This window comes from Halichoerus grypus, chromosome 3, assembly GCF_964656455.1.
Source record: "Halichoerus grypus chromosome 3, mHalGry1.hap1.1, whole genome shotgun sequence".
Taxonomy (NCBI): Eukaryota; Metazoa; Chordata; class Mammalia; order Carnivora; family Phocidae; genus Halichoerus; species Halichoerus grypus.
The window spans coordinates 154,093,804-154,118,059 of record NC_135714.1 but is presented as its reverse complement, the minus strand read 5'-3'; the positions used below and the strand labels follow the sequence as shown (position 1 = coordinate 154,118,059).

At 37.4% G+C, this 24,256-nt stretch overlaps 1 protein-coding gene across 3 annotated transcripts in view; it reads right to left on the bottom strand.

Moving 5' to 3' along the window:
* KIF13B (kinesin family member 13B) overlaps window positions 1-24,256 on the bottom strand; it is a 197,645-nt gene that overhangs the window by 159,139 nt on the left and 14,250 nt on the right. For all 3 annotated transcript variants that reach the window (XM_036104507.2, XM_036104508.2, XM_078069457.1), the window contains exon 2: window positions 21,214-21,307. In XM_036104507.2, coding sequence (XP_035960400.1) covers window positions 21,214-21,307 — 94 coding nt within the window. The remainder of the gene's footprint in view (window positions 1-21,213; window positions 21,308-24,256) is intronic.

Genomic DNA, 24,256 nt, shown 5'->3' with positions numbered 1-24,256 from the left:
TAATCCACATGTAGGGATAACTAATTAACACTGGATATCTTAATCATGAATATACACTCCAGGGTTAACGAGGCAGCACATGAGAGATTCTAATCAAGAATGCACATCCTAGGGGTGGCTCAGTCGTTAAGCGTCTGCCTTTGGCTCAGGTCATGATCCTAGGGTCCTGGGATCGAGCCCCGCATAGGGCTCCCTGCTCCACAGGAAGCCTGTTTCTCCCTTTCCCACTCCCCCTGCTTGTGTTCCCTCTCTCGCTGTGTCTCTCTCTGTCAAATAAATAAATAAAATCTTAAAAAAAAAAAAATAATGCACATCCTAGAGTAGGTAATCTTAAACTGGATAGAATGAATGAGCATCTCTGAAGATGGATGAGCTTCTAACTGAAGTTTAGTGATTACCCTCAATTATTAATGTAGATAACAAATTATAGTATTAGCAGTGACTTTGTCACCAATAAAAATCACACCTATTTTCATGTCACATTTCTTAAAAAAAAAATTATTTTTTTCTTTTTATTATGTTATGTTAATCACCATACATTACATCATTAGTTTTTGATGTAGTGTTCCATGATTCATTGTTTGCATGTAACACCCAGTGCTCCATGCAGAACGTGCCCTCTTTAATACCCATCACCAGGCTAATCCATCCTCCCACCCTCCTCCCCTCTAGAAAAAAAAATTATTTCTATTTAAGTAATCTCTACATCCAACATGCAGCTCCAACTCACAACCCCGAGATCAAGAGTAGCATGCTCCACTGACTGAGCAGCCAGGCACCCCTCGAGTGACATTTCAATTGTTGCAAATATTTTGCACTTATATTTGTCACAACTGTGAATTAAAGCAGCAATTATTCCCAACACTAGATCTTGTTAGTTAATACAGTAATAAATGAGCACATATTACTGTATCACATGTCTTTTTTTTTTTTTTAAAGATTTTATTTATTTATTTGAGAGAGAGAGAATGAGAGAGAGCACGAGCGGGAAGAGGGTCAGAGGGAGAAGCAGACCCCCCGCTGAGCAGGGAGCCCGATGCGGGACTCGATCCCGGGACTCCAGGATCATGACCTGAGCTGAAGGCAGTCGCTTAACCAACTGAGCCACCCAGGCGCCCCTGTATCACATGTCTTTAAAAATATTTCCTAATAACTATATTTCATCATATTTGGTTTCCTTTGTAATCCTTTGCATTTTATGCTTTTGAAAGATTATTCTGAGAAGGGCCCACAAACTTTATCAGACTGCCAAAGGAGTTCATGGCAAAAATGGGTTAAGAACTTCTGCTCTAGAGGCAGGTTTAACATGCCTTCAGCTACCTTTTTTGTGATCAACACTAGAGGGTTTGTTAATCAACACAAAGAATGTCAGAAATAATTTTTCACTGATAAAATGCAGTGTTAAAACTATGGAGACTGACTAGAAATATTATATAGGTACCTCCATTCTTAGAAGAACAAAGTATAGGACTCTCACAAACCTATGATCCTATGCCAGTGAGAACAGTGTTGTTGGCCTAGGGCTCTAGCCTAACCTGAATTCAGATTCGGTCACATAATTCTAACTAGGGCGTACCAAATCCTGCTATATTTGTCTCAAGGGAAACTTTCTAGCAAGATGCTTATCTGAAAGCTGTGACTTTACTAAGCTCAGAGGAACAGGTTGTCTGACTAATGCTGTACCTGCCTATTAATAAATATGTAGCAGAATTCAGTCAAAATTTCCTGGTAACATTCCCCCTGGTAGTGTGGTTATTGGAGGGAGGTGGAGAATGCCTATAAACAATCACCTAGCTCTAAATCTAGGTGATTATATCTAATCTATATCTAACCTGATTATAAATAACCAAAATGGCAATTCATAATACCCCTGCTAGTCTAAAAAGCTCCATGAACCTGGAACCAAATTTCCTTTTGTTCATCATCGTTTTCTTAGGGTCAGTACCATTCTGACACACACAGAGGTCACTCAAAAACAGTTGCTGAATGAAGTAATGAATGTGATATACTTAGCTACGGAATGGGTTTCCCTAACTCACAAAATGTGAGTTCCTTAAAAAAAAAAAAAAAGAGCATGTCAGAGAAAGACAGGATTTTACTTATACGTGGAATCTAAAAAACAAATGAGCAAACAAACAAAAAGCAGAAACAGACCCATAAATACAAAGAACACACTGATAGTTGCCACGTGGGACGGGCTGAGGGAAATGAGCAAAATGGGTGAAGGAGAGTGGGACATAAAGGTTTCCAGTTAGGGAATGAATAAATCACAGGGATAAAAGGTACAGCACAGGGAATACAGTCAATGGTGTTGTAACAGCGTTGTTTGGCGACAGATGGGAGCTACACTTGTGGTGAGCACAGCGTAAGGTATAAACTTGTCAAATCACTATGTTGTACACCTGAAACTAAAGTAACATTGTGTGTCAACTATATTTCAAAAAATAAAATAAAATAAAATGTTGAAGAAATAAAAATAAAATAAAAGGGCTGTTTAGATTACAAAGGATTAACCAAATAAAATAAAAGACTAGGAATATTCAGTCTGAAAAGAGAAAACTAAAGCCATATATAGAGTAAAACATTTTTCAACAAATCCCAGATTACTTAAGCTTTGAAATTAAAAGTGAAAGGAAAGGAAAGGAAAGAGAAAAGGAAAAGGAAAAGGAAAGAAAGAAAGAAAGAAAGAGGGAGAGAGGGAAGGGGAGGGAGGGAGGGAGACGGAGAGAGGGAGGAAGAAATGTATGTATGTTTTGGTTATATCTTGGACAAGTCCTTCTTTTGTATCTTGCTATTCTAATCCTTAGTCCCCAAATGAATTCATTCCTCGAAAACATAAATTTCATGAGACCAGGGTACCCTGTTTTATTCACTGCTGTATCCCTAGCACCTACAACAATGCTTGGCACATAGTAGGCATTCAATAAATATTTGCTGAATAAACGAAACAATAAAGGAAACTGGGTGAGGGGTACACAGAGGAACTCTCTGTAGTAGCTTGGCAATTTTTCTGTAAGTATAAAACTATTCCAAAATTAAAAGCTTATTTAAAAAAAAAAATTTTTTTTAAACAGCATGTCAGGGCACCTGAGTGGCTCAGTTGATAAGCATCCAACTCTTGATTTCAGCTCAGGTCTTGACTTCAGGGTCGTGAGTTCAAGCCCCACGCTGGGCTCCATGCTAGGTATGGAGCGTACTTAAAGAAAAATTAATTATTTAATTAAATAAAAAGAGCATGTCATATTTACCTTTCCCTTATCAGGCACCCTGCCAGGGTTGCATATATTAAATGTCAATCAATAATTGTTGAATGCCTCTGAATTAACCAGTTATAATTTTTTCAAATGTTTACAAATCAAGAAGAAACTCTTCAATAAAATCTTAGAAGGCAATTAGAAGCAAGGAGTTCATCTGGCTTTGGAAGAACGAGCTCAGGCAGACCTCAGTTCAAATTCCAGCTCTGCCACTTACTAATTGTGTCATCTTGGAAAGCCTCATTCCCCTCCTGAAAATTATGAGAAAAGATGGTGCCTGTATCTTTTGTTGTAGGTACTTTTGTTATACTTACAGGCAAAAACCTTGCAAAGAATCTAACACACTGTAAGCAATTATATTGCTTTAAATAAGTGCTATTTATCATCCATCAGAAGATCCAAAAACTAAATTTTATTCCCTCCTTGTATTTCCAAGAACTCTGTACTAGCTGTCTCTGTATTTCTCACACCTTCTAAGTGTTCAAAGACCTTGACCACTGAGTTCCTTTTACTATAATAATAATAGCTCTCTGCCCAGAACAAGAAAACCAACTCTGAGAAATAGTATGCAAATCAATTACACTTCAGAGGAAACCCACAATCCCTGAAATGAACATCTTGTAGTTGCTATCTGGAGGGTTAAGAAACTAAAAACAACAGCTTAAACCACCTAAGATTATTGCCAATTAAAAGCAAAAGGGCATTATTTGTTATTAGGAACATGATATGATAGTTTACTACATGTCTAGTCCAGCCAATAAATATTTACTGAGTATCTAGCATATGCCAGTTTTGTTTGGGAAAAAAAATTACTTAAAATGTGACATGTTTCAATAAATAAAATTTTTATAAAGTTGATCAAAATAAATAAACCAAGGAATAACAACAGCAGCTACCATCTACTAACCTACCAGGTGCCAGGCATTTTATTTTATTTTTAAAGATTTTATTTATTTATTTGAGAGAGAGAGAGAAAGAGCACGGGTGGAGGGAAGGGGCAGAAGGAGAAGCAGGCTCCCCACTGAGCAGGGAGTCCGATGCGGGGACTCGATCCCAGGACCTCAGGATCATGACCTGAGCCAAAGGCAGACGCTTAACTGACTGAGCCACCCAGGCGCCCCTGTGCCGGGCTTTTTATATAAATAACTCATTTATGCCCAGAAGAATCTTAAAAGATCCACATTATGGTGTTACCACCTCCATTTTACAGAAAAGGAAACTGAAGCTCAGGGAGGTGGAGGAAACTTTCAAAGTCACACAGCTGGTAAATGGTAGACCCAGAACTCAAAGCGTAGTCTGAGTCATACTTCTCAGATGCTCTTCAACCAAGTCTTGCCTTTTCCTATCCTTATAAGCAATGATGATGGTTCAACTCTACTGGCAGCACCTCAATCCTAGATCATTGCTAATTCTTACTGAGGTTGATAAATTTAAAAATTATCCACTCTATGAAGAACAAACTTATCCTCTTCCTAACTTTTAAGTTCAGGTCTTTATCATTAGTGCCAGGTCAGGCCAAAATACATCAGACCAACCAACAGTCACCTTAATATATAATCAAGAGAACCCATTAGTACATAGAGCAAGGGCATACAAAATGGATGTTCTCGGTGTGGATTCCTCAGAAAGCAAAACCTAAGGCTTATCACAGAGCACAGTCCCAGGGAAGAGGCGGAAGGGGAGTGAGGCATGAGGTGTCAGATTATGTCCACATGAAGTTGGTCAGGGTCCAGTTTAAGTTGGCAACGGCCAGGGCTACAACGTGATCAAAGGCTCTGGGAAGAGTGAGGCGAGGAAGATCTGAGGCGGCACATCAGATGTACCTGATACAGGGGACGAAGGCAAAAGTGGGGAGTCAGAAAACCTCTGACGCTCATGGAAATGACAAGGCCTTAGTTCAGTGCCAAGGTATGACTTAATCTTGAACCAGCCTCTGTCCCAGAATGCTACTTTTAAGCATCCTTCCTGATGCAAGTGGATAAAGACTAGCATATAGGTTCAGTCCTAATAAATCACACTTTGAGGGAAAGGATTTTCACACAATAGGGTTTTCCTGTACTACTTACGTAACTTAATTAGAATGACTAATGTGAAATAGTACCAAATGAGTAGACGGTGTCTGGTTCCTTCCATTATATTGCAGTTTCCAATCCCCCAAAGAGGACAGCAGACTGTAAGGGTAGCCATGACTGGCCAAGTGACTAAGTGGGAGTAATAACTGAACAGGCAAAGATTTTGCTTAGACATGGGGTTTCTGTTGTTGTAACATTTGATGAGACTAAAGTTGAGCAAGGAAGTCTGTGACATAACATCAATTCACCCAATTTTCTACACTGAAGAATATGTAAGTAAAGCAAAATAATAAAATACAATTATAAAAAGAGTAGCTACTCTGCAGATTCTTATGATGGTTTTCATTTCATAGGGTAAAATTTATTTTTTAAAATACTTGGTAATTTTTTTAAAGTTAGTAACATCTAAAAAATAAAAAGGAAAAGGTTTGCCTTAATGGAGATTTAGATATACAGGTATTATTGCATAAAATTACTATAAAAGTCCTAGGCTGCAAAACGAAGAACTCCAATCCAAAGAGCTTATACATTACAAATTCACTTCCAAAAAATCTGCAAGGTTCCAGTTAAGTATTGGTTAAGTATCCGACTCTTGATCTCGGCTCAGGTCATGATCTCAGAGTTGTGAGATCGAACTCTGCATCGAGTAAGATTCTCTCTCTCTCCCTCTCCCTCTGCCCCACCACCCTCCTCTCTCTCCCTCTCTAAAAACAAAACAAACCAACCAACCAATATCATATCCTGAAACTTGAATTACTATATTTCCAACTGTTGAAAATAAAAATCCTTTTCACCCTCACAGTGACTACATTCTGCTGACATCTGAAATCTTTACAGTTATCGATCTTTCTATTTAGGAGTATCTTCAAGTTTTTTTGTTAAATTACTATAAATTTTTAAACATACAAATTTATAAATCAAATCCATCTTGTTGACAGTAAGGAGAATTCTGATTTGTCAAAGGTTTCTTGCTTTCTTCAGATCACTTTTAATATATACTCCTTTCTTGCCTTCTCTGTCCTCTTTAACATCCTGGTAGATACAGAACTTCACACAACCCACTATGAAGAACAGACCTATTGAGAATCTCACACCCAGAGGAGCTCCTTGAAAGGTACAGCAGAAACCAAGACAGCCAGCAGAACCAGCCCTCCTTAGACACTGGGAACTGCAAGCCCAAGTCCCTCCAATAATCAGCACTACAGTTAATATACGTCTAAGCTTGTCTTCTCCACATATACAATCCCACCCCATGAAGGAGACTGTATGAGATTAGGCTGAGCACTTTCCACTTTCCTCTTAGGACAATATACATAATTTTTTTTTCAATCTAAAAGTATTGCTTGGGCATCTGTGTGCCCAGCCCTATGCTAGATACTAACACATACAGATACTCTATACCTATAAATCCTTTGAACTGTAAGGTAATTGGGTAAGATTCAATCCCTACCCAAAGTGATCTAAAAAATAGTTGGAGGGACAAGATAGGTGTTTGCAACTAGAGAATAAAAACATGTGTGTGTCAGGAGTACACGTACTGTCCTACTTGGACAGCTGCCCAACTGAACTGGTCTGGGACTTCCCCTGCCCTCTAACAGCTGCTGGGAATGTTTCTCTGTACCGCCTACCTTCCTGTCTATATCACCACAGCAAAAGCAAAGGAATTCCTCTTCTCTACCACTATCTTGCTTTCCCTGTTTAATACTCCAGTAATATAAGGTAAGGACTCTATAATGATGGAAGAGAGTACACCAAAGTGGGGAGAGGAAGGAAAAAAGATTCCCTCCTTGATCTTCTGCTGGGGACAAGTAATGGGTGACTGATAGATGGAAAGAAGAGGGAGAAGGAGAAACTTTAGGAAGTCGTGGCATCCCACCTTCTTTTCCAGGCTGTCCACTCCTCAAAGGGAAGAAGGTAGGATTATTTCAAATCTCTCCAGTCTTTAAGAAACCCGTTTTATTCCCCACAACTGCCCATTCTCTTACACCTTTAGCATCTGAATCTCATTTGAAAGCCCTCCAAAAAAATCCCAAATCACAAAAAAATTATATCTCAATTTTTCAAATCCTCTTCCTGCTGTTTACCCAGCAAACTCTATCAAGAGCAAGAGAACAATCAGAAGGGCTTAGAATGAGGTAATCCCTGACCCCTTAACCCCAAAAAGAGGGTTAGATTTCTTGGCATTGCTAACCTGGAACTCTGAATCAAAGAATTATTTGCTTAAAATGTCTTAAATAGTGCTATACACTTCAGAAATACCACGGGTTAAAGAGGCTTTTGCAGGGACCTAGAGATAATTTACCCATTTATATGATACTTCTTAGAAGGGGAAAAATAATTATGTTTTAAAATTTTGGTGAGTACCTCAGACAATTTTAATTTACCTGACAATTTGGTGAGTACCAGACAATTTTAATTTACCTTATCCTTTAGGATCAGAGATTCCCAAACTTTTTGGTATCAGGACTCCTTTACACTCTTAAGTATTACTGAGGACCCTAAAGAGCATTTTATTATATGGATTACAGCCCATGGAAAAGTTTCTGAATGACAAATCAAAGCTGAGAAACTTTTAAAATATTTTATTAATTCATTTAAAAAGCAAGATTACATGTTAACATAATTAATATTTTTAAGAAAAATAACACTGTTCTCTAAAACAAAAATATATAAATGTAACTATATAGTGAAGAGTAGTACTGTTTCATATTTTACAAATTAATGTATTAAGTTGAACATTTAATAATTTATAAATAAAGTAATGTCAACAATTATGGAATTCATACAGCTGAACTTAATAAACTGAAGAAAAACTGAGAACATGACATATTCAGATTGCAGAAATTGAGTCTCTAAAAGTAATGTGAGCCCCAAAACCCTGGGCCAAGGTCAGAAAAGAACGTGTTTTGTGACTGACGCCAATAAGAACCTACACCAAGGGTTGTAAACGGAAAGGTCCACAGGGGCCAGGTAAATAACATAAATGAGGGAGCTGACCAGACCAGCTGGGGACCCGAGAGCTCATGACCTTGTCAAAGGAGGCAATAAGCCCAGTGTGGCCGGATTTTCAGGCTGTTTATGAAAAACTGCAAACTGAATTTTTATATGAAACTTCCTGATTTTTTAAATACTGAAACTGCAAGCCAAACAAAACACATCTATGGGTAAATGTACCCCATGGCATCCCAGTTTGTAAAACCTATTTATTAGAACCAGAATTATTTAATCTTTAGGAAATTCTTCCCAAAGGAAACTTATCCTACAATATGATCCTAATATTAGATCACTAGGGGGACAGTAAACAAATATAATGAAACAGCACTGAAACAAAAGGTTTTTGTCAAAATGACGAAAATAAGACAAAAGCTGTAGTGCTGTGGGAGTAAACAAGGACTGTATCTAGTGGGCAAGGATGCTAGAAAACTCCCCTCCATATGGTACAGTGGATGGAGACGGCTCATCAGGCTCTACCATTGTCTTGAGAAATACTCTTCATAAAATCTAACTCCCAGCCTTACAAATCACCGTTCCAACTACTAACTGGGGGTAATATCAGAATGGGGGACTTTTGAGAACAAGGACTAATACAACAGTTATAATCAATCAAGAGCCATTCACCGAGCAACTTCTGTGTGGAAAGCACTGTAAGTGACACAAAGAAAAGAAGTGGTCTCGGCTTTCAAGTGGCCAATCTAAAAGGGGGGGCGGGGCTCAAAACACACAAGAAAAAGCTAAACAATACAAGCATTGGAAAACAGGGCAGGACAAACATAAAAGATGTCACCTAGGCAGTGACAGTGCTTAAGTACTAGAAATAATAAACGCTCTCAATTCAAAAGATTCTAGATTACAGGATGGAGAAGCAATCTTGAAAGAAGATCAGTCTGGTATTAGTGGGTTCCAGAAATCAGTTAAAAGCTATGTTGTAATCTAAACATAAGGCAATTACGGTCCTTAACTAAGGTAATGTCAGAGAGAGGAAAGGAATGTTGGGATAAAAATACTCACCAGAAAAATCAGCATGATTTGGCATCTGACTAAGAATAACACAACCTCTGTAATAAATTCACCTACTAATCTATCGACAAACAAGTGACTGAATTTCTTCAACAACTGAGGGAGCAATAAATCAAAAGATAATCCAATCACAATGTATAGACCATATTTATATGCTATTCAAAACAAACTATAGGGAAAAAAACTTTATCAGATAATTAGACATGTAAACACTGAAAATTTGATGCTATTACATAACTACTGTTAATTTTCTAGGCGTACTAATGGTGTTGAGGTTATGTTAAAAACAGTAAAAGATACATTAAAATATTTGTGGTTAAAATGGGATTTACTTCGGGATGCCTGGGTGGCTCAGTCGTTAAGCGTCTGCCTTCGGCTCAGGTCACGATCCCAGGGTCCTGGGATCGAGCCCCACATAGGGCTCCCTGCTCCACAAGAAGCCTGCTTCTCCCTCTCCCACTCCCCCCGCTTGTGTTCCCTCTCTCGCTGTGTCTCTGTCAAATAAATAAATAAAATCTTTAAAAAATAATAATAAATAAATAAATAAAATGGGATTTGCTTCAACATAATATAGAAAAGAGGAAAGAATTGAAGATGTGTTTAGGACTGTATTAGCCATGAGTTAATGGTTTTGGAGACTGGAGTGACAAGCACATAGGGGTTCATTATACTATCCTGTCTACTTTGGTGTATGTTTTAAAATCTCCATAACAGGGACACCCGGGTGGCTCAGTCAGTTAAGCGTCTGCCTTCAGCTCAGGTCATGATCCCAAGGTCCTGGGATGGAGTCCCACATCGGGCTCCTTGCCTAGCAGGGAGCCTGCTTCTCCCCCTGCCTGCCACTCCCCCTGCTGTGCTCTCTCTCTCTCTCTGACAAATAAATAAAATCTTTAAAAAAATAAAATCTCCATAACAAAAAGTTTTTAAAAATTAAATGTTAAATACAACTTTTACCTACTTAATGATCTTTATGCAAATTCTATTTCTGTTTTCCTAAAAGTAGAAAAAAGGATTATTGACTTGTTTCATATATGGGCCAAAACAGGACGATAAAAACTCATTATTGCTCTTAATTATGACCCATTCTATAGAAGTTTTTATTTAATTTTAAATATATATAAATGAGATTTGATGAAAGTAAAGCAAAAGTAAAATTCACCATCATACAAGATACTTCTTTAACAAACTTAGGAAGAAGGCAAAAGGGCTCCAGAACCCTAAACTACTAATTTTCAAAAGAAATCATTTTTCATGTTAGCTAAATATCACTCTCATAAAAAAAATGCACAATGCTCAAAATTAAACAATAGAATTATTTCAAATCTGAGTCTGCAAAAATCTAACCTTACAAAGTCCACAAGAGACTAATTCAACTTCTCTACTCTTCAGTTTTCTGTTTTGCTTTGTTTTTTGTTCTACTAGTATGTTTATAGACATTCTGTATTAAAAATAATTTGACCACAATTTAATGGAACTAAGAATTAATAAAGATTATCCTAACTCTTAGCTTGATACTCTGCAAAAAGCTGATGTTCAACTGTTGAACAGATCATAAAGATTCCTAAGGTACTGTGATACAGCAATTTTGGGGGTTAGATTGGTCTCTCATGTGTCACTTCCTCAGGGAGAACTGCTACCTCCATCTTTAAAAGAGAAGTCTAGATTCTTACACAATATCTACTTTATATTAGCAACAACTCCTACACTAGAGACTGAGACAAAAAACCCTTAAAAAAAGCATTGCCAAACAAAAAACAAAGACAATTTTAAACACCTCAATAGTGGGACCTGATAGTTTAACCTAAATTTTATTTGAAATGAGACATCTAATATGCCAAATATTATCTCATAATTTTATGCTGAATCTAGAATTCTGGGTAAATTCAAAAGATTTAATTCCTATTAACCATAACTTTTTAAAAAAGATTTTATTTATTTATTTGAGATGGTGAGAGGGTTGGGAGGGGAGAGCGTAAGCATGAGGGGTGGGGGGCACGCAGAGGGAGAGGGAAAAGCAGACTGAGCAGGGAGCTCAACACAGGGATCAATCCCAGGACCCTGGGATCATGACCTGAGCCGAAGGCAGAAGCTTAACCAACTGAGCTACCCAGGCACCCCTCCTATTAACCATAACTTACACATACAACCATAATCATACACAATAACTCTGAGTCCTCATTATACCAAATGTTAGTAAACAAGTAGTATTTCAGGCTCAGTGATAAGACACTCTCTATTCTTCTATTTTAAAAAAAAAAAGTTTATTTCTTCATATTGCTGTACCAATAAAAGAATGAGATAATATTTATATAGCCAATGACAATGCTAAAATATCACCAATTCTACTATGATAATCTAATTTTTGTTCAGACAGATTTACTAACAAACTATCCCACAGTTCATCTGGGCAATCTACTAGCCTTTGCTGGTCTACATTTATTGTTATTTGATTATTTACTACTATTAACTGTGCAAAGATATGAATACAATCTTTTATTATCTTTTTAGCTTTTAAGAGTTTCTGTGATTCATTTTCACAACTATATTCAAAAGTAGTACATGATTTGGGCACCTGGGTGGTTCAGTTGGTTAAGCGACTGCCTTTGGCTCAGGTCATGATCCTGGAGTCCCTGGATCGAGTCCCGTATCGGGCTCCCTGCTCAGCAGGGAGTCTGCTTCTCCCTCTGACCCTCCCCCCTCTCATGTGCTCTCTCTCTCTCACTCTCTCTCTCTCAAATAAATAAATAAAATCTTTAAAAAAAAAAAAAAGTAGTACATGATTTATACACTCAATGGTCATAGTATTTTTTAAAAGAGGGGTAAAAAATCATCTAAAATTTCTGAGTACACCGAACAATGCTCTCCCCACTTTACTCTGACATAATCAGGGTGGACAGGCTCCCCAAGGAAGAGCCTCTTTATGAAATTAAAACATACCCCATACTGTTCTCCAGAGGAGTAAATTCTATTTGGGCAGAATTATTAGCCTCACTCAAGTCATTTCACAGCAGAGAGAACAAACAGGTCTATTGTACATACCGTAATTACATTTTGCATGACTTCCTTCAATTAAAACCTTTACTTAAATTAGTATCCATATAGCAGTCAAGAAATTTTAAAAGTCATTATCTAATATGACCTAATGATGCCTTCCACTAACAAGGAATTACTCTGCAAATGACTTCTGATATTTCAAAGCAATTATCAGCATTAGGCCCTCCCCTAGGCAGCATTACTCAGTACATTTGCAAGAGAAATGTATGTGCATGTGTCAGCCTCACTAAACTCTGCATTATTTGAATATATATGCATATACTCATTCTTCTACCAGGATCAGAGTACTACGAACCTCCAAATGACTGACTGTGCTTCGCTCATGTTAAGTAATAATGACTAAACTGGTGTCTAGTATAAAATCAGAAGGAATAAAAAGAGTTTTAATGACCTTACTGACCAGTACTGGTTGAGATCAACATCTCAGATATTATTCTCACTAGACTGGCAGTTACCAGCTTCACACATATCAATTAAACTCTAGGTTAAACATGACCAAATGGGAAAAAGAGGGAAGCACCATAGCTTTACTATAAAACAGAAAAACTCAGCATATCTGTGCCATTTATGGCTAATTCCATCCATGTTGAAGAGACGTTCCTACCTGTACTAAGTAACAGGCCATCTCACAAAATACCAAAGAAATCAGTGTTCAGATTCATTAAGATCTTGAAGTCTAACTCTCAAATGTTTTCTACTTCAGAAAATTCTCACCTTAAAATCTGACAAGTTGGTGGGGCAGGGTAAAAAAGAACTGTAAGAGAAACTCTCAAGTTAATATATTAACCCTTATACTGTTACACACACACACACTCACACACGACAGAAAACACAGGACTAAAGAGGAAAGTGGATTAACGGACCTAGAGACTGAACAATGCGATTTTTCCTGAGAATTTCCTTCCCTTTTAGGTTTCAGTTCTGGTGTTTAAAGCAGCCACCTCTGAATGCGCACAGCTCACTGATCCATAGTCTCCTCAAAGAGTTGGAGGTACACTAAAACAATTTCATTGCTACTCTTGCTTGGAAGTCACTACAAACAACAGATGAGGAGGGAAAAGCTTTTGTGTTGGTTTGGTTTTTTCAGAAGGAAAAAAGGAGGAATAGAGTATTTGATAAGATACCAACATTTAGCTTTCCTCCCCAGGGTGAACTTAGGATTTTTTTTAGTTCCTATTAACACTTTTTTTTGCTTTTGCTTTTAAAAATCAGGCATTAGGCAGCTTTTCCTGCCCATGGGTCCTGCCCCCATGCTTTAAATAAATAAATAAATAAACAAACAAACAAATATCAGATATTATACTGTATAAGTAGTCAATCTTTGAGTCACATATCTGACCTTTTACTAGAAAAAGGCACTTGCATACACATAATGGTGTGCAAACAATTTACAAATATATGTATGTGTGTGTATACACACACACACACACACACACACATATAGAAAATATAAATACAAGGGAAAGATAAAAAACCAACTTCAGGAAAGTGGTTAACTGTGACGAAGAGGAAAGGGATTAAAGCTGGAAGTTCACAGAAGGCTTAAATTGTATTGGTAAAGGTTTGTTAACCTGATCAATTAACATAAAAGTGTTTAGGTTAAAACATAAAGTGTTTTATTCTTTAAACCTCCTTGCATACTGTTACTTTTTAAAATCTGCTCAATTTTTAAAAACCTGTCAGGAAGTATGGCTCAGTAGAAAAGTATACTAGAACCTGGGGTTCCAAATCAGCAGCCAAGGGCTGAATCTGGCCAAGACCTGTTTTGTTTGGACAGCACAATGTTTTGTTTTGCTTTTTAACTGTAATTTGAATGCCTTCGGGCAGGGTATGCACTCTCCAATTAGCCGGAGTCACCACCATTTTCCTTTTCAGTAAATGAGAGTTCTTTAAAAGCTTAAGAAATTGGAATCCTCATACACTGCTGGTAGGAATGTAAAATGGTACAGCTGCTTTGGGAAAGTCTGGCAGCTCCTCAAAATGTTAAGCATGGAGTTACTATATGACCCAGTAATTTCGCTTCGAGATATCTACCTAAGGGAAATGAAAACATATGTCCACACGAAGACTTGTACACAAATGTTCACAGCAACATTACTCATAATAGCCAAAAAGTGGGAAAAAAAAACAAATATCCATCAACTGATGAATGGATTAAACCAAACAGAATACAACGAAGTATTATTCCACCATAAAAGGAATGAAGTACTGATAAATGCTACTTGGATAAACCTCAAACACATTATGCTAAGTAAAAGAAGCCAATCACAGAAGACCATGTATTGTATTATTTCATTTATATTAAATGTCCAAAACTGGCAAATCTCAAATCTATAGAGATAGAAAGCTGAGTAATAGAATGATTAAAATGTCATAAAATTGGATCATGATGCTAGTTGTACAACTCTAAATATAATAAAAACCACTGAACTGTTCACTTTAAGGGGGTGAATTATATAGCATATTTATTACATTTCAATAAAGTAGTTTAAAAATAAGTAAACCAAAGACATCCATCCAATTCTTACAGTTTGTGAATTAATGCCTAAATCTGATTCTTAATTTGTCGTGTGGTAAGACAACACGGTTCTCAAGGTAAGAACTGTTTTCAGAATAATACCGATATTTGCCTTTTTCACTGTGCTGATACTAGCCCTCAAGGTGCAAACACAATGGCAGGTAAAAGAACTGGCACTTTTGGCACAATGACACCAAAGTCTACTAGTTACTAGTAGTCATTACATTCTTCATTGCCACACACCCAGAGCCAAAAAAAAAAAAGAAGTATTTTCTCATTTCAGGATGTCCTCGATAAGGAGGAAAAATTATGAATTTTATTCAACCTCAACTCCTGAGTACACATCTTTTTAAAATTACATGTGACAGGGGTGCCTGGGTGGCTCAGTCAGTTAAGCATCGACTCTTGGTTTCAGCTCAGGCCATGGTCTCAGGGTCCTGAGATTAAGCCCTGCAACCAATGGGTTCCTACTCAGCATGAAGTCTGCTTGGGATTCTCTTCCCTCTCCCTCTGCCCCTCCCCCTGCTCACTGGCTCCCTTTCTCACTCTTGCTCTCTCTAAAAAAAAGAAATAAAATATTTTATAATAAATAAAATCGCATGTGATAAAAATGGGAAGTAGCTATGAAGCACCTCTGCTGCATACCAAAATATAAAATGTGTGATTCCATGAGTCCTTGGCCAAACTAGTCACTTTTTTAATAGAACACCATTTTTACTAGAAATAACTGTCAGTTCCTATGGGAAAATGCATTCCCATTTCCAAATTCACCTATATGTAATTTTTATAACACAACTGTTTCATAAAGTGGAAGCTGCCACTCTCCATGGGAAATCACACCTTACTCCCTTTTAAAACAATAATAGTATTTAAAAAAGAAAAAAAAACAGTATTAATATTTCAATTAACTTGAGCCTGAGTTAGCAAGAAAGGCCTTTTTGGTAGGCAGAGGAGGGAGGAAATAAGGCAAAAGGCAGAAGATAAACCTCAGCCTAAGAATCTATTTTGCCTTATTACGGTGACAGGCAAGCTAGCATTAACATTTATTACAGGATAAAAGTTTTACAAGTTTTAAGAGTTTAAGTTCTGTTTTAATTCAAACAAAATAAGGCTTAAAGATTTATTTAGCTATTTAACAGGGGACTGTTTCTAGGGGCGCCCGGCTGGCTCAGTCGGATGCAAGTGTATCAGTATCTAGCATTTGACTAGAGTGCTATAAAATAGACTTCGTCCTTAATCTTTTCCGTTATTTGATAAAATGTCCCTTTGTTCTTACCCTATGCTACATCAATATTTTGACCTGGTTTCCCAAGTAAGTTGATATTTTATTCACTGTAAACATCAAATTAGGGGTCATAGCTCTCTAACATATGGCATGTTACTCCCTAAGAGCCCCATCAACTTGGGGCAAACTAGATAAAATTAAGTTTCTGACTTTGCAAAGCTGAAATTTTTACAGAACTAATTTCTTTTTTTTTTTAATTTTTTAAAATTTTTTATTTTTGAGAGAGTGCATGTGTGAGTGGGGGGGTGGTTGGGGAGGAGGGGTAGAGGGAGAGGGAGAGAATCTTAAGCAGGCTCCGCACTCAGCGCAGAGCCCAACATGGGGCTCAATCTCACGACCTGAGATCAACACCAGAGCCGAAGAAATCAAGAGCTGGACACCCAACCAACTGGGCCACCCAGGCACCCCTAGAACTAGACAGTTTCTTGATAAGCATGTATACTCTAGTATTGAACTGAATACATTTTGGTTTAAAAAATTTTACTCCCTGAGGCGCCTGGGTGCCTCAGTTGTTAAGCCTCTGCCTTCGGCTCAGGTCATGATCCCAGGGTCCTGGGATCAAGCCCCGCATCAGGTTCCCTGCTCCGGGAAGCCTGCTTCTCCCTCTCCCACTCCCCCTGCTTGTGTTCCCTCTCTTGCTGTCTCTCTGTCAAATAAATAAATAAAATCTTTAAAAAAAATTTTTACTTCCTTTCTGAAGTTGTATTATAGCTCACCAAACATATCAAAAATGCAGCCCATAATAACAATAACAGTAATATTTAAAGTAACAGCTAACATTTATATAAGGTTTATTGTATACCAGACACTGCCATTTTACATATTTTAAATTGTTTTAATTGTCATAACAACCTACTGAAAGGTACTATTATAATCTCCACTTTACCCATGAATAAATTGAGGCAGAGGACAATTAAGTAACCTGCTCCACAGCACACACGGTAAGTGGTGAAGGTGACCTTCAATCCAGGATTTCTGGCTCCAAAGTCAGCATTCTTAATCTCTTAGCCTTGTGTTATAATTTTCTGAATTTTAAGCATCTTATTTTTCAGAACAGTTTTGAAATCCCATATATAGCACAGCAGGGAATGTTTCCCAAATCTCCATGATTAAGCTGTTACACTAGAAATGGTTTACCCATTCATTTAACCAGGGTTTCTATTAGTTTTAATAAGCACAAACATCAAATCGTGAAACTGCCAGAAGTTAATACAAAATTAATCAGAAAAATTACAAATCATTATTTTAAAAGTATATATGTCCACTTTCAAAGTATACTAACTTGAGTTGTTAAATATACATATAAAATTAGTCATGGTTTTAGAGTAAACAGAATTGGATACTATTCTAAAAGCAAGGATTTTATAGCTTTTAAAGAAAAAATATTAATTTGAGCCTTTCTGACTACTAATTTAAACGGACTCAAATCACTTACATGTTAACTTTAAATTCCTAACTCTCTAGTTACAAATATAGCTCCTATAAAACCATAACTTGTTTTATGGATTAATCATTCTACAAACTAGACTGTAATTAACTTCATATCACATAAAATAGCTTTTAATTTGTTTTCTTCCAATTTTTCTTCACATTTAATGAAGTTAACATGTACTGCTAGACTGTTACGTTACAAAATTTCTATTTTCTCTTTTCACCTTGATAGTATATTAAAAGAAAAAGCACTTTTCGGGGAGCCTGGGTGGCTCAGTTGGTTGGGCATCTGCCTTCGGCTCGGGTCATGATCTCAGGGTCCTGGGATCGAGCCCCATGTCCGTCCAGGCTCTCTGCTCAGTGGGGAGTCTGCTTCTCCCTCTCCCTCTGCCCCTCTCTCTGCTCCTTCCCTCTCTCAAATAAATCAATAAAATTAAAAAAGAAAAGAAAAGAAAAAGCACTTCTCAAAAGGCAATCTTTTATTATACTAACAATGTTCTTTTTTTTTTTTTTTTTACTTATATTTTTTAGTAACCTCTACACCCAACATGGGGCTTGAACTCACGACCCAGAGATCAAGAGTCACATGCCCTTCTGAATGAGCCAGGCAGGTGCCCCAGCTATGTTCTCAGTTTTTATCTAGGTGCCACTTACAGGAATTATGTTCAACTTATGAAAAATTATCAAGCTATATACACTTCACTCTATAAAAGCTGTTCTTTAAAAATCTGTGCTTAACTTTATTTCATCAAAAACCATTACATACCAACCTTATTGGAAGTTGGCATTTTTTAAAGTTTTTTATCGAACAATCCTCTATAGCACTGAGGGATATTCAATTTGTATCTGCAGTATATGGAAAAAGGAGCCATCCAAGATATTCTAGAAGAGCTATTTAATCCTTTCACAAACCCTTGAGATTTAAAGACCTCAAAAGGAAAGAAAAAATATTTTTTCAGCTTTTATGTTGTCATTTTATTCTCACAACAACTTTATCAGGTGGATACTATTACACACTTGTGGCAGACTGTGTTTTCGAAAGGCAGCAACAATAACACACATCTCACCCCAAAGGCTTTTCTTATGTGACGCTAATGTTCCTCCATTAAAGGATGAGTCTGTATTTCCTCTTCTGGAAATTGTTTAGAGCTTTAGATCAGCCTTGAGTAAGAGAATGTGACAGAAGATACTGTGTCACTCCCAAGGTTAGGACATAAAAGGCAATGCTACCTCCACCCGGCTTTCTCGCTCTCTCAGGACACTTGCCCTTGGAACCTGACACCAGATTGTGAGCAGGTATTCTGCCTACCGCCCCAGCTACCTCTCCAGCCAGCAGGCAGCATCAACCACCAGATCTGGGTGACAGAGCCATCTCCAGATGATTCCGATCCCCAGCCGTCAAATCTTCCAGCTATGCCCTGGACAGCATGAGGCAGAGACAAGCCATCCCTGCTGAGCCCTGTCTGAATTCCTGACCCACAGAAACCATGAGCTAATAAATGATCACTGCTGCCTTGAGCCACTAAGCTTTTAAAGATAATTGGTTATGCAGCAATAGAAAATTTAGAAAACTAAAACACTTTATAAATAAGGAACACAGGTAGGTAACCATTCTACCAAGTGGCAAAGCCAGAATTTGAATCCAAGTCAGTCTACAGATAAAGCCTACACTCTTTCTACCATAGGATCTTGCCTCCAAGTTTGTTCAGAGGTAATCACATTTCCAAATAAAGCAACAATCTCCAGAATTCAAATTCTAAGAGTATTAAACAGCCTCCCATATTAATGATTTCAGTTAATACTCAGAACAACAGATCAATCAATGAGCAAGCTCAAAATCCTAGCATCATTTTTGACACATCTATACCCTTGACACCCTAATAACATCATATCTGATAGTTCCCATATCCTAGTGATACTTATGAAATAGCTCTATATCAAAGACAATAAGCCCGAACAATTACAGAGCACTTTACAAAACACTTTAACAATCACTAATTTGATCTTCAGAAAACACTTCTATGAGATTGGTAAGGCATACACCATACAGATAAGACTCAAAAAAGTTAAAAATAGTTACTAGTTTAGAAGCTACTAGTTAAAAACAACATAGTTAAGTAGGGCTTTAAGATTTTTTTTTTTTTTCTTATTATGGATTATAATTTTTTTTTAATTTTTTTATTGTTATGTTAATCCCCATACATTACATCATTAGTTTTAGATATAGTGTTCCATGATTCATTGTTTGTGCATAACACCCAGTGCTCCATGCAGAACGTGCCCTCCTCAATACCCATCACCAGGCTAACCCATCCTCCCACCCCCCTCCCCTCTAGAACCCTCAGTTTGTTTTTCAGAGTCCATCATCTCTCATGGTTCTTCTCCCCCTCCGATTTCCCCCCCTTCATTCTTCCCCTCCTGCTACATTCTTCTTCTTCTTTTTTTCTTTCTTAACATATAGGGCTTTAAGATTTTCTGACTCCAAGTCAGAAATGCCCTTTCAACTCAATGACTCAACCTGAAAGAACATGTATGGAGTGTCTTCTGTATGTATTTCCATACACAACATTGTCTCTACAAGTTTAAGTATCTACTTCCAGCAAAGCACCATGGACGGTACTGTCTCTCTAATTTGTGTAATTTACTTCCAGGGTCAGTAGAAAAACATCTCTGAAATCAAGCTGATCTCTATGAAAAGCCAGTTTTTCCCCACTTGCAACCATTCTCTACATGGCCAACTGACAACTTTTCTTAATCCACCCCCTTAACCACAATATTAAAAAACTGTCAAAGATGACATCTTACCCATAAAAATATAGGTCAAATTTCCTTCTTGGCTTGCAAGGTCTTCTGTAATCTGAACCTAGCTTGTTTGATTAAATTAACTTCCCTACACTTGCTGAGAAAAACCAAATGAATCTCTTGCTTCTTCCCCAAATTCGCTTTCTTTACACTTTCTGGCCCTTCCTTTTGTTCATACTATCATCCAAATCCAGAAGCGATTATCTTCAACCCCTGACAGAGAGTCTCTTCCCTCCAAGACCTTAAAATCCACCGGACAGCTACAAGTAGCAATCCAAAACAATGTATACTAATTCAGTTAGGTGATACAGATTACAGTTTACAAGGATTTAGAGGAAAGGAGTCACTGAAGGATGCAGGAATGCCTTGTGGAAAAAGTAGCACCTGAAATGGGCTCTAACTAACAGGATTCAAGGTGGCAGAAGTAAAAACAACCCAAGCTGAGGAACAACCTAAAGGTCTTCTCTTCTACCCAACCTCCCATTTATGTCTTACTAATCTTCTAGCTGGTACCGTCTCCTTCAAGAAGGCTTCCTCAGTTACTGTACCTTCTGCCCTAAAGCTCTCTTTGGGCTTCTGATACAACTGCTATCTACAACACCCGTCCTGGCACTTAGTCATTCCATATTATAGACCTCGCCTCTTTGACTCGACAGCTATGTGTCTCTCTACACAGTAATGAAGCATTTGTTATTTGCTGAGCTGAACTCAGCTCAGCAGCCATTGTTGCTTTCAGTCATTTAAAAAATCCATTGAACATAACACTGTTTCTTAACTTACCGGGCATCTCCTTTGGAAAGATTAGTATTTACAGGACTAAGTATAACCTTGTTTGCATCTACATCCACCACACATTTGGTATGCAAGTCAATTTCTGCAGATAAAAAAGAGAGAAAGAAAAAAAAAACAGAGAAAATGGTCATTTTTAATTAATTTATTTCAGAAAAATCATTTGACAAAAATACAACACTCTTTCATGATAAAAACACCCAAAAAAACTAAGAATAGAAGGGAACTTCTCAACCTGATAAAGGACATCTATAAAAACCTGCAGCTAACATCATGCTTAATGGTTTACCTTAGAGACTTACCCTCGAACATCAGGAATAAGACAAGGAAGTTCGATGACTACAATTTCTATTCAACATCGTTCTAGAAGTTCTGGTCAGGGCAGTTAGGCAAGATAAACAAAAGGGATCCAGATTGAAAAGAAAGAAGTAAAACTATCTCTATGTACAATGATATCATCTTGTACATAGAAAATCCTAAGGAATCCATTTAAAAACTATTAGAATAAACAAGTCTTGCAAAGTTGTAGGATACAAGATCAACATACACAAATCTGTTGTGCTTCTATACATCAGCAATAAAAAACCCAAAAATGGAGTTAAGAAAACAATTTATAATAGCATCAAAAAGACTCAACTACTACCATGAGAGACGATGGACTCTGAAAAACAAACTGAGGGTTCTAGAGGGGAGGGGGGTGGGAGGATGGGTTAGCCTGGTGATGGGTATTAAAGAGGGCACATTCTGCATGGAGCACTGGGTGTTATGCACAAACAATGAATCATGGAACACTACATCAAAAACTAATGATGTAATGTATGGTGATTAACATAACAATAAAAAATTTTTAAAAAAGACTCAACTACTTAGAAATAAATTTAAAAGAAGTACAAGGGGCGCCTGGGTGGCTCAGTCGGTTAAGCGTCTGCCTTTGGCTCAGGTCACGATCCCAGGGTCCTGGGTTTGAGCCCCGCATCGGGCTCCCTGCTCCACAGGAAGCCTACTTCTCCCTCTCCCACTCCCCCTGCTTGTGTTTCCTCTCTCACTGTGTCTCTGACAAATAAATAAATAAATAAATCTTTAAAAAAAAAAGAAAAAAAAGGGAAGTACAAAACTTGTACAATGAAAATTCCAAAACACTGCTGAAAGAAATTCAAGACTTAAATAAATGGGAAGTTATTTTACGTTCATGAATTGAAAGACTTAATACTATTTTTTTTTTTTTTTAAAGAGGGTTTAAGATTTTATTTATTTATTTGACAGAGAGAGACAGCGAGAGAGGGAACACAAGCAGGGGGAGCGGGAGAGGGAGAAGCAGGCTTCCCGCTGAGCAGGGAGCCCGATGTGGGGCTCAATCCCAGGACCCTGGGATCATGACCTGAGCTGAAGGCAGACGCTTAACGACTGAGCCACCCAGGCGCCCCGAAAGACTTAATACTATTAAGATAGCAATACACCCAAACTGGTCTACAAGATTCAAGGTAATCCCCATCAAAATCCCAGGATAGCTTTTTTTTTTTTTTTTAACCAAGCTGATCCTAAATCTATATAGAAATGCATGAGACCTGGAATAGACAAATATTCTTGAAAAAGAACAAAGTAGAAACACCACACTCACCAATGTCAAACTTAACTACAAAGCTACATAATCAAGGCGGTGCTACACCACTATAAGGACAGAAGGACAGGCATATAGAACAATGGCACAGACAGTCCTGAAATATACTGTCACATTTATGGCCAACAATTTTGACAAGACAATCCAGTGGGAAAACTACAGTCTTCTCAGAAAATGGTGGTGGGACAACTGGATATCCACATGCAAAGAATGAACACCATGCATAAAAATTGATTCCAAAAGATCACAAACATAAATGTGTAAGAGCTAAAACTATAAAACTCTTAGAAGAAGACATTAGGGTAAACTCACATGATGTTGGGTTAGGTAACGGTTTCTTAGACACTAAAAGCACAAGCAACAAAAAAAATAGATAAACTGGACAGCATCAAAATGAAAAACTTCTGTACTTCAAAGGATGCTGTTAAGAGAGTAAAAAGGCAACCCACAGAATCGAACAAATTTGTAAATAATTTGTAAATTATATATCTAATAAGGGACTTGTATCAGAAAACATAAAGAACTCTTAAAACTCAATAATAAAAAGACAATCCAATTTTTATTTATTTTTTTTATTTTTATTTATTTTTATTTGAGAAAGAGAGAATGAGAGACAGAGAGCACGAGAGGGAAGAGGGTCAGAGGGAGAAGCAGACTCCCTGCCGAGCAGGGAGCCTGATGTGGGACTCGATCCCGGGACTCCAGGATCATGACCTGAGCCACCCAGGCGCCCCAAGACAATCCAATTTTTAAATGGGCAATGGATCTGAACAGACATCTCTCAAAAAAAAAAAGATACAAAAATGGCCAATAAACAGAAGAAGAGATGCTCAAAATCATTACACATTGGGAAATGTAAATCCGAAATACAATGAGATACCACTTCACACCCGCTAGCGTAATGATAGTCAAAAAGACAGATAATAACAAGTGTTAGGGAGGATGTGGAGAAATTAGAAACCTCATACATTATTGATGGGAATGCAAAATGGTGTAGTTACTTTGGAAAACAGTCTGGCAGTTCCTCAAAAAGTTACACAGAAAGCTGGCATATGACCTGTCAATTCCACTCCTAGATATATATTATCTATGAGATATTATATCATCTATTATATTATAGTATATTATATTATTAGAAGTGACAACCTAGGTCCACACAAAAGCTTGCGCATAAATGTTCATAATGCTAGTATTTGGCTATTCATAACAGCCAAAAAGTGGAACAATCCAAATGTCCATCAATTAATGAATGGATAAATTTAGTATATCCATAAAATGGAACATTATTTGTCAATTAAAAGGAATAAGGTACTGACACACACTACAACATGAATGAAGCTTGTGCGAAGTGAAAGAAGCCAGTTACAAAATACCACATTATATGATTCTACTTTACTCAGAATAGGCAAACAGAGA